The sequence below is a fragment of the Nilaparvata lugens genome, chromosome 14, assembly GCF_014356525.2.
Source record: "Nilaparvata lugens isolate BPH chromosome 14, ASM1435652v1, whole genome shotgun sequence".
Taxonomy (NCBI): domain Eukaryota; kingdom Metazoa; phylum Arthropoda; class Insecta; order Hemiptera; family Delphacidae; genus Nilaparvata; species Nilaparvata lugens.
The window spans coordinates 12,236,160-12,248,637 of NC_052517.1; the positions used below are offsets into that span (position 1 = coordinate 12,236,160).

At 31.8% G+C, this 12,478-nt stretch overlaps 1 protein-coding gene across 1 annotated transcript in view; it reads right to left on the minus strand.

Annotated features, from left to right (window-relative positions):
- The window catches only part of LOC111045521, a 138,955-nt gene that overhangs the window by 103,219 nt on the left and 23,258 nt on the right, over positions 1 to 12,478 (minus strand). The window contains exon 8 of the mRNA XM_039441172.1: positions 1,036 to 1,266. Coding sequence (XP_039297106.1) covers positions 1,036 to 1,266 — 231 coding nt within the window. The remainder of the gene's footprint in view (positions 1 to 1,035; positions 1,267 to 12,478) is intronic.

Consider the following 12,478-nt stretch of genomic DNA (forward strand, 5'->3'; position numbering starts at 1 on the left):
TATGGACGGTTTTTGAGGCTGTCTCATCCTTGAACTTTCCTACAACTTTATTTCCCACCATGGAAAAGCAGGGGTGGTAAGGAGGATAGTTATTAGTGTCGAATAGGTTCAAATTTTCTTTAATCAACTGATACACATCCTCCACTCTCACATTAAAAAGAAAACTATCGGTATCAGTCATACAGAGTTCTACGCGATCCCACGGTATAATTTTTTGTAATTTACAATAGAAAAAATCGTGCATATGGAATTTACTCAACTCCAGTATGGAAAACCCGGAATAGACAGGCTTGTTCATTTTTAGTTCCAACTTACGAGAGAAAACCGCAATCACATTCGGACTAATTATTTGCCAGCATTTGCATAACGGATTTGAAATGTACTTATCTAACCATTTTTCATCCATGATAATTTTAACATTGATATGCTTGCGAACTGATTGTATAGTTTTTCCAAAGATAAGATTACAACAGGCCTTAAAGAAGGATATTTCAAATTTATTTTTTGCATTCTGTCTATTGTGGATATTGAAGTCAATGTAGCTTTTCAGCCAGGGAGATTGGGAAAAGCTAATAACGCGATGTACTTTCATAAATTGCAAACCGAGCTGAAGGTAGAGTTTAAAATTGAGGTAGTGAACAATGTACTTTTCACGGTCAAAATGTGTGTTCATGAGCTTTTTGGCTCCAGTTTGACTCTTCTCATTTGTTTGATAGTTTGACAGCAATTCATGTGGAGGTGTTTGGTAGAGAGGCATGAGTGGGGAGCTGGCATGCTTATCATGTAACTCTTTCGGATACTTGAGATCGCATTCTATTACATATCCAGTTTCTGAATTGCTGTCCAAATTCGCAAAATCAAGCTTGGAAATCCCTTCCTCTGTGAGGAATTTGAAATTTCCAACAGGTAAGTTTCGACTCATGGCTCCCGAGTACTATACAGGTTAAGGTTTGCACAGAGCAATAATTTATGATATTGATAATATAGTTCATAATCAATAAATAATACGTTTTTTGAGTATTGTTGGCTACTTACACAAATAGGCCTGTAAATGGCTCGTTTACTCCTTTTCTACCATCCTGTTCCATTAATTTTGTGGTGAATATCATTTCACGTTGTTGATGTCCTTCTTCATCTATCTTTAAAGTCTTGTAATCTTTAATGGAGCCTGCTCTGTAGTAATCATTCCTGTTATGGGCTCTTTTCGGTATCTGGCTGATGAAACGTGGATGAACTTCACTCTTACTAATTGCATTGAAACCTCGGCTATTGTGGATGAAGATGAACAAACAACATTGAATTGATAGTCAATTATTTACAAAATTGGAATAAAAATCAGATACATCAATGAATTAGCTGCACTATATAATAAAGAGCCACCTCTGTCTGTGTAAGTGCAACGCTCAAGATGGGCAGGGAATGTGGAGCAGATGCAGAAACTCGGTCTCCCAGGAAATAAGTATATATGGGACAATGAGGAGGCAAGAGACCGGTGGGAAAGCCGAGACTGAAATAAGTGGATGGCATCTCAAAGGATGCAGCAGAACTTCTTCCCATCAGGAATTGGAGATTGGAGGCAAGAGATCGTGATGGATGGAGGCGCAGTATTGAGGAGGCCAGAGCTCGATTTGGGCTGTGGTGCTATCGAAGAAGGAGAAGAGGAAGAAGAAGAAGAAGAAGAAGAAGAAGAAGAAGAAGAAGAAGAAGAAGAAGAAGAAGAAGAAGAAGAAAAAGAAGAAGAAGAAGAAGAAGAAGAAGAAGAAGAAGAAGAAGAAGTGAAAGGAGGAGAAGAAGGAATAAAACATGTATTTGCTCAGACATAGCAAAGAGCTTGAAATTGAGTTTGTCAAGTTTCCAGTTTGTTTTTTGGTGTGTCAAAAAATATTGTATACACAAATTGGAGACACATTCTCTCGCCACACCACAAAAACAAACTGGAAACTTGTAAAACTTGGAAAATGGAGAGGTGACAGCTAGAATGTTTTCCATTAGTCTGAAAAACTGTGATCTCAAGCCAGCATATACTAATTTTTTGCTTCAACTGCAAAATATACAATCCTCCTGATTTTTTCCTGCATCCCAACACACTTCATCAACAAGATTATCAGTTTTTCCATGCTGATAGTCTCGTATATGTTTTGTGTAGTTTTGAAATTGTGTGTAGTAGAAATTTGAATTGAAAAAGAGTGGCTGTATTTGAGTGATTTAGATACTTGCTTTATAAACCAGAGGCTCGTTTTTGAATCCCGATCCGGGAAAAATACTTTTTGTCATACTCACTCAATTGCAGCGGTTTTCCATGCATTGAATCAAGCCGTTAAACAGCTATTTGCAGTAAAAGAAAACATGTGATTTTCATTACAGCATACTATACTGTAAAGAGATCATTATGTTCTCTTTACAGTCGAGTATGTTAGGACTCTCCCAATAACATCTGAGTAATCAATATACTAATTCAAATAATGAAAGAACTCATTTAAGGAGTTTCAATTTATAAGAACTCATCTGAAATCTTATAATTTAAGCCTTTATTATTTTATTTGAGCTCGAAGGGTCTGTCTGTCTGTTATGAACTAGGCGCTACAGGGTAGGTCATGGTTATAGGATGCAGTAGCTCGAGCTGCAGCAGGTAATGGTCTCTGTTTCTCAGCAATATTATTCTTTCTCAGATAAGTATGACAAAAATATTGTATGTAACTTGCACGGTAATGTATTTACCACATTCGTATAATAAGTCTGCCCTCAACTACGTTTCGGCCAGAAACAATCATATTTATGCGGACTTGTTACATAAAGTACAATTTCTTGAGTCACTTCAATGTTTCGGATGGACACGTTAAACCATTGGTACCAGCTGCTTGGAAACTGGTCAAGTCACATCAGCGGCCTAAAGTCGATCAGATGCTACTTGAAAACTTTGACACCAGACCTGAGATCACTCAGAATTGTTATTATTGTTTGAAATTGTTTTTCCATTGTGTTTTTCAATTGTGATTATTTGAATGTGTTTTGTGTGGTTCCATGAGATGACTGATTGATTTATTCGAGCACACTGTGAATCACAATTATTATATAACAACTTCTATTCGGATTTGAAACATTGTTTGCTTACCCCATCGCATTAGCGGTGTCAGTGTCAGTAGGCCTATCATCAGGGGCAAAACTGATCTCACCAGCTGCAGAAAAACAAAATACACAACCATGATGCATCATGATATGGGACTATTTCACATAACAAAACTTTCAATGCTCAGTAGAATTTCGATAACTGATAACTTATCCCCTAGAAACCCAATGGCAACTTATATGGCCACACTTACAATAGCTATTTCCACAACTGCTAGTAAAACACTTCTCCACATTCTGGAAGCTCATCGCAGGATAGCTGATTTTGGGGCAAGGAACTAATAGTCTATTTCAGGTCGGTTGCAGACGAACTGGGGAGCTAATATTTTCCTTCTGTGGTACCACAAATGCAGTTCTTATGGAATGCATTGGCAGACATGGCAGTGGCACTGATAACTCCACATGGCGTTGTGCGCTGTAGTATGCCATTATTTTCCTTGCGATTGTGGTAGCACTGGTTTGAGCACCATGCTTCCGCTTCCCGCAGCTTCTATACCAAAATCGCAGAAATGAGCGTTTTCTCAAATGTAATGAGAAAGACTTCTGCATTAGTCATATTTTTCTGAGGTATGTCAGTCTCACATCCCACATGCAATTGTGGTTCATCTGCAACCGTCCCTATGCTCACTACGTTTCCATACAGTAACTATAACCACAGTATGGCCACTGCAATTTTCAATTTTCTCCCACTGCCACCATTAATATTCCAAATATTTTATAATGGGGCTTATATGGGATGAATAAAATCGATTTCCCTTATTAAAGATTGGACCAACTTCAATATCGGCTAATTCCTTCAAAGTTTTGTTTATATTCCCAATGTGGTTTTGGCAAGGTCTGTAGAAAGAGGTCGAAACACGATCCCATGATGCATTGCAGAATGGCCATATTGGGTAGGCTTATATCGACTGTTACCATTGTGATTCAACACGAAATGATTTGATATTAGCAATTTTTTCAGATGAATGGGATTTTGCTTGGCTTGGAATCTCTTCTAAAATTCTTATCTCACTAACTGATCATGATTTATGGAAAACTACTGGATGCATTGCAACAAAACTCAGAATGTAGCTCTCTCAAGGGTCCCAGTTGCTCACTAAAGCTGGGTTTTTAATTGTGTGTAGATGCCATCGTCAACCATCATACCTGTAGAATTACATGCAAATATATAACCGTGTTTCGCCGTAAATGTGCAACAAAAAAACATGTGAAAATATAAACAATTTGAACATTTCAACATTAAAACATTTGAACATCCAAAAATTAAAACATTTTAACATTTGAACATTTGATCTTTGAACATTTGAACATTTGAACATTTGAACATTTAAACATTTGAAATTTCAAACATTTGAACATTTGAACATTTGAACATTTAAACATTTGAACATTTAAACATTTGAACATTTAAACATTTAAACATTAAAACATTTGAACATTTAAACATTCAAACATTTAAACATTTAAACATTTGAACATTTAAACATTCAAACATTTGAACATTTGAACATTTAAACATTCAAACATTTAAACATTTGAACATTTAACATTCAAACATTTAAACATTCAACATTTAAACATTTAAACATTAACATTTAAACATTTAAACATTTAAACATTTAAACATTTAAACATTTGAACATTTGAACATTCAAACATTCAACATTCAAACATTCAAACATTTAAACATTAAACATTCAAACATTTTAACATTTAAACATTTAAACATTTAAACATTTAAACATTTAAACATTTAACATTTAAACATTTAAACATTTAAACATTTAAACTTTAAACATTTAAACATTTGAACATTTAAACATTAAACATTTAAACATTTAAACATTTAACATTTAAACATTTAACATTTAAACATTTGAACATTTGAACATTCAAACATTCAAACATTCAACATTCAACATTTAAACATTTAACATCCAAACATTTAAACATTTAAACATTTAAACATTCAAACGTTTGAACATTTAAACATTAAACATTTAAACATTTAAACATTAAACATTTAAACATTTAAACATTTAAACATTTAAACATTTAAACATTTAACATTTAAACATTTAAACATTTAAACATTTAAACATTTAAACTTAAACATTTAAACATTTAAACATTTAAACTTTAAACATTTAAACATTTAAACATTTAAACTTTAAACATTTAAACATTTAAACATTTAACATTTAAACATTTAAACATTTAAACATTTAAACATTTAACATTTAAACATTTAAACATTTAACATTTAAACATTTAACATTTAAACATTTAAACATTTAAACATTTAAACATTTAACATTTAACATTTAAACATTTAAACATTTAAACATTTAAACATTTAAACATTTAAACATTTAAACATTCAAACATTTAAACATTTAAGCATTTAAAACATTTAAACATTTAACATTTAAACATTTAAACATTTGAACATTTAAACATTAAACATTTAAACATTTAAACATTTGAACATTTGAACATTTGAACATTTAACATTCAAACATTCAACATTCAAACATTTAAACATTCAAACATTCAAACATTAAACATTTAAACATTTAAACATTTAAACATTTAAACATTTAAACATTTAAACATTTAAACATTTAAACATTTAAACATTTAAACATTTAAACATTTAAACATTTAAACATTTAAACATTTAACATTTAAAATTTAAACATTTAAACATTTAAACATTTAAACATTTAAACATTTAAACATTTAAACATTTAAACATTTAAACATTTAAACATTTAAACATTTAAACATTTAAACATTTAAACATTTAAACATTTAAACATTTAACATTTAAACATTTAAACTTTAAACATTCAAACATTTAAACATTTAAACATTAAACATTTAAACATTTAACATTTAACATTTAAACATTTGAACATTTGAACATTTAAACATTCAAACATTCAAACATTCAAACTGTGCCGGGCACTCTCTTTAATTCAGGCCTTTTCCCAAGTTATAATAGTAAATTTAATACGCAATAGACTAGAGCCATTATTGTAAGTGAGTTAGCAAAATAAATTATTTTCTCTCTCTATTATGAACGGCCATGACTTCGAGTTTCCCATGATAGATATTTAAAAATTGTGGCTCCGAGTCGTCGAGGAATGTAGATTATGGAATTATCTCTAAAACTTAGCCTTCTTGTCGCGACATAAAATGCGATAAGTTGGAAAACAGCAAGCATTGAAATTATAACAAACTACTGATTTTGCAGTTACTATTTGGTCCAAAGGCTCTATAAGCCACGCGACGATTGGTCAAATCGATTCCTTTCGCCCAATAGGAGACCTGTTTCTAAATACAGTAGTGGGGATTCCCCAGTCGAGAGACCAGATTACGTTTCGGAGGACACTTTGCTAGGAGCACTACGAGAGTAAAGATGTAATCATTATGTTTCGCCCTTTTTGGGCAAGTTTATGAGTTTATATCATTTTTAGTTAATGTAGGAGCTAGTTTTATTTTTATTAAAGTTTAAATTTTCTAGTAGTGCCATGTCCTGAAAAGTTTAATTGTGTTTCTTCTTCATGTACGAATAATTGTTTCTTCAAATAACCGCTAAGGTACGTAAACTAAGGTTAAAATGTAATTTAGGGAAATTAATTAATTGAAACTTCAATCAAAAGATTTTATCAACAAAGCCTGTTATTTTTCAAGTTAATAATATTGATTGAGAATAATCCTTTTGATTTTATTAGTGATGGAAGATACTTATAAATTTTTTCTACAGAAGTATGGAAAGTTTTCAGTTACGTTACATTTGAGTTATTGTTTCTGGAGATATATTATTGTAGAGTATTGCTGAAAGTCAGGAAGATAGCCTTTAAATTGGAATGAAACTTTTAAGATTGTTCATATTGAGTTTATGACATTTTTTAATTTATATTTTTCAGACTCTGTTTTCTTATGTCATTAAGGCTTTTGAATGATTTAGTAAATTTTTTTATGATAGAAATCTTAATAGATGAAGAAGAAAGTTTTTCTTCTCCAGGAAATTAATATTAATGAATGTTCAAATTTTAATATTTTTCCTTTTATTGTGTTATAAAGTGTCTTGTTTTATTAGAGGATAAATCATAATTTCAGTTGATACTAGTTTTTGGACTTGTATTTGTAGGTAAATCAAATCATAAACTCTGGAATGTTCATTTTTAATTAAGGTTCTGAGCAGTTTTGGGCGAATGCCGTTATTTACACTTGGATTGCGTCCTATAGTTCATAAATAATAAATAAAATAAATGTTGGCTGGCGCACAAGTTTCCAACAATACTAGCCGAGCTACTATATGAAAAATTATATTTGATTTCGCAAACCAAACGAAAAATATCATATAAGTTAGCATCATTTCAATTTGAATTATTTGTGAAGAAAGATCCATTAATTCTGATAAAAAGAATCAGTAGTTTAAAGATAAAATCTATATAAAATGAGGATTCAAAGAATGAAAGAATTAATTAATTGTAATCAATAGATAACTCCTGTTTTAGCTTTTGATGAATTGTAGGAAGAGTTAGAAATTAATGCTGTAATACATTTATTTACAGCGGTTCATGTGTGTCCCCAAACCAACTTCTTGTACTACACCCTTTGGTTCCGCAACTTTATGTAAAACCGCTTCAAGACACCCGTTCAGACGACAGGTCTAGGGACGTAAGAGGACGTCGCCGTCAAGCCAAATTCAACCGGTAAAAGCTCACCGCCAAAAACAAGGTACTGTAACCCCGACGATAAAGCAACGTACAAACCAACGAAAGTGCAGTGTAGTGAAACAAAGGTTCATTCGAGAATGTCAATAAAAAGTGGGGATTCAAAATTATTATGAAATGGGTTATATGGGGTACTATCGACGAATTTGGGTTCAACGGGTTTTTTTCTTTCTTGAGTAATTTCATGTTGAAATTGATGGTTATTTTATGACTGATCTTGTTTGGTTTTGTGACGTATTGCTATCTAAACGGGGATAGTAATGCGCCCCCGAATCAGATGAAGAATGTCAACAAAGTAACATGATATTGTTGTTTCTGTTGTTCGATTTTAGCTGCCAATGTTTATTGAAGCTGTTTGTATTTTTCAATTATTTCAAATTGTAGTGTTTTTCTATAGTATAAACCTATTAAATCAGGCATGGCAAGATTAATTGAAGTTTTCTTGACTCTAGCCCGTTCACCTGCATGAATTAGGTATAGACTCAGGTATTTTCTAGATGTGTCGGCCTATTTCTAAATTCTAAATTTTATTCAAAATTATCTTCTTTGGCACACAACTGCGCCGACTCTGCTGTCTAGAGATATTTAAATCTCTGGAATTCAAATTTTCTAAAAAATTAAATTTTTCATAACTTACTCTAATAATACTAGATCAATTTTTCTGAGTCTATACTTAATAATTCATTCTGTGAACGTGTTAACTGTCAATATTTGGGTTTGGAGTTGAATGAATAATTTATTGTTGCTACTCCAATTTTTCTGAAGTTTAAATAATTGTAGATGAAATAGGAAGTTATTCAGTTCAGTAAATTCATTAAAATGAAAATCTTTTGAAGTGCTTAAAGATAAAGTTAGGTATCATTGAAGCTCAAGTTGAAAGTATTCTGAAACTTCATATTGAAATTGATCATTGATATTGAAAGGTTTAACGTTAGAATAAAAATTAGTAGAAGAAACGAGCATAGGTGAAAATAACTGATTCTAAGTACTGAATAAATTTTTTGTATTCTGTAATTCCGTGAATGATGATAGAAATTATTGTAATGTCAACGTACGTATTCTGGTCTCACGTCTGGTAGTTGAATATCATTATAGTAGTAGTGAAAGGGAATATTGAGATTTTAAAGGTCAACCCAAGTAAATTAGGAAAATGCGGAAATTATTATGGGAGAATGTTTGAGGAAAATAGGAAATTTTTTTGATAAGTTTAGGTAGATCGAAGGTAATCAGAGAATAAATAGGAAACTGTTTTATTAGTTATTGTTGATATGTAGTTTTGAAAAGTTGATGAGTAGTTTTGGCCTTGAGATGTTTAAACTAAATAATTGGGTATTGTAGATTAAAGTTGAAACGATAATCAAATCCTTGGGAATTTGTATGAAAATAAGTTGATTCAGATGAGGTTGTTAAGTCCCTTTATCAGTAATGTTTATTCTCGAAAAGGTGAATCAGTTTTATTATTGGAAATAATTTTTTTAGGTGTGATTTTTGCGGTAGGCATGCGTAGTGATAGTGTAAAGATCCGTTGTGTTGGTAACGTTTCCTGTAGACTGTGGGGAATTTTTTTGTTTGTTTAGTTGAGACTCAAGATTTAGAGGAGGACAAGGGGATGTCCTGCCTGTGTGTGTTGTTGTTGAATTTAGGTAATCGGCGCGAGTGTAGGTCCGTGTCCAGAGAGAACGGAGCACTGCCCGATAGTTGTCCATGTAACAAATCAAGGAATTTAGCTGTGACTAACCTTGCAAATTTGTACGGTGGAATTGTATAATTTTAGCGAAAGGCACCGAAGATGGTGTGAGCTAAGATTTTTTTGTATCTAGTAAACGGTCTGGTTCATTCGAGAGTTATGGGGCTCGTCAGTAGAATAACGTAAACCGAAATCTAGAATATTTAGTGAGTCTTCGTAGTGATTGTAAGGAAAGCAATCAGAATAAGGCAGTTTAGGGAAGCCCAGTCAAAAGGTTCGTTAATGTTTGGTAGGAAAGTCAGCCGCAAAAACACAAGTAATAATTGGTAAAAAAAAGGGGGTACTATTGAGTTTAAAGTTGCTTAGAAATTTAGTATGGAAACGAAAATTGAAAGTTTTAGACAATGAATATCTAAAGTGATTAGTTAAGGTATACAAATAAAATAACAGAGAAATTTTTCGAGTAACTAGGTAATGTTAAAATGGTTATCAGTGAAAGTAGAAATATGTAGGAAAATTCGTGTCAAAAAGGAAATAGAATTTTTGTTGGGAAAATTAAATTGAGGTAATTACAGTAGTAGGACCCTTTAGAGATAAGTAGTCAAAAAGTATTAATAAATAAAAAAAAAATAGGAAAATCTTAATGAAATGATAATTTTTTTTAATGGAATAGTAAAATTGTAATCAAGTTTTCCATGTGAATAAGTTGAGATATTTGAGATCTAGTAGAGTAATTGAAACTAGTTGGATATGAAGTTTATTGTTGAGAAATAATTATGTGAGGCTCCAGTAAGGTTGGAAAATGTCAGTGAACTTGAGAATCAGTAATAGTGTAATAGTAGTCTATCAATGTGTTGGTAAATTCAATAATGTTGATAATCATAAGTCAAGCAGTAGCAGTCCAATGCTAAGATAGTTGTTCCAGCTGAATTTTCATATTATTAAATCATGCCTTGAGAATTATTCTTCCAGTGTTTAGAGAAAATGTCACGTACTTTGAGTTTGCGATAAATAATAGCCTGGCACTCGATCATAGTTTTGTTTTGACTAGCGTTCTGTCGTAGAGGTTTCCTACTAGAATATTATAATGAAAAGTGTTTTTCTCATGATTGTAGAATGCAAAATCACACTTGAGTTTATGTTGAAAAAAGATCCGACCAGGAAACAGATCAGTCTATTGAAGACAAGATTTTTTGTCGTGAGTTATAATTGGATAAGTTTTTGTGAGTATGGCGCCACTCTATAGCCTTGTCTCTATACACTCAACGAGATGATTCCTAATGAATGAGAAGGAGAAAAGAGAAAAAGAGTTATGATAGAGATATTTACCGTATTTGTTAGAAGGATTCATTACGGGTTCATGAAGGGTTTAGTCAAAGATTTTGTTACGTGACAATATAATGTATATAGAAGAAATTCCGGAATGTAAATAACTTGCGCAACTAGATTAGTCATTAAATTATGTTATTAACCTCGTAATCTTAAATATATTTAGGTAGGTGAATTAGGTTTAATTTTATTTCATTGATCGGCTGCATACTCGTGGTAAATGATTGTACAGTTTTCCCCCGGTAGTAGGTAATTGATTGTTTGGTAAATCGGGTGATGATCAATTTTTGAAGTCATCAACAGTCATAATACTATGTATGTAAATGATGTCTCTAATAATAATAATATAATAATAAGTTATTTAGCATAAGACGATTTATCATAATATTCTATACTATACCCATTTTCAATAGCTTAATACTCATCCATTCATAGTTAAGAATATACATTCACATAGTTAGGAGTTAGTACATATAGATAATATATATTCCATTCATAAAATAATAAGATAATGTCTAAGGCCTCATATTTTATATTCTATTCGCTTTATATTTCATATTATTTTGTTGATATCCCTATTCTTTATTAGTTTACCTTCCGTGATTAATACAATTATAATCTTATCTTAGGTTTATTCAGTTCAACTGAATCCATTTTAGTTCACTAATATAATTCAGTGGTAGAGATTTCCGGCTGGAATACAATAATGGATAGAAAAGTTCATAGCTACGGAATGTACATCAAGCGTGTGTCATTGCTCTCCGATGACTCGCTAGCGTTGCAGTTTCAACCATATTATCTTTGAATCGTAGTCTATGTAGAATAGTTTTGCCTATCGAATTGCTTTATATTGTTAAAATATGTTGCACTCTCAACTCTATAGTAATGATAGTTAGATTTCAATACATTCAGCTGAGTGAAAAAGTTTCATCCTTTACTATTATAATCAATGTGCTTCATATTTTACAACATCTGAGTAATCAATATACTAATTCAAATAATGAAAGAACTCATTTAAGGAGTTTCAATTTATAAGAACTCATCTGAAATCTTATAATTTAAGCCTTTATTATTTTATTTGAGCTCGAAGGGTCTGTCTGTCTGTTATGAACTAGGCGCTACAGGGTAGGTCATGGTTATAGGATGCAGTAGCTCGAGCTGCAGCAGGTGATGGTCTCTGTTTCTCAGCAATATTATTCTTTCTCAGATAAGTATGACAAAAATATTGTATGTAACTTGCACGGTAATGTATTTACCACATTCGTATAATAAGTCTGCCCTCAACTACGTTTCGGCCAGAAACAATCATATTTATGCGGACTTGTTACATAAAGTACAATTTCTTGAGTCACTTCCATGTTTCGGATGGACACGTTAAACCATTGGTACCAGCTGCTTGGAAACTGGTCAAGTCACATCAGCGGCCTAAAGTCGATCAGATGCTACTTGAAAACTTTGACACCAGACCTGAGATCACTCAGAATTGTTATTATTGTTTGAAATTGTTTTTCCATTGTGTTTTTCAATTGTGATTATTTGAATGTGTTTTGTGTGGTTCCATGAGATGACTGATTGATTTATTCGAGCA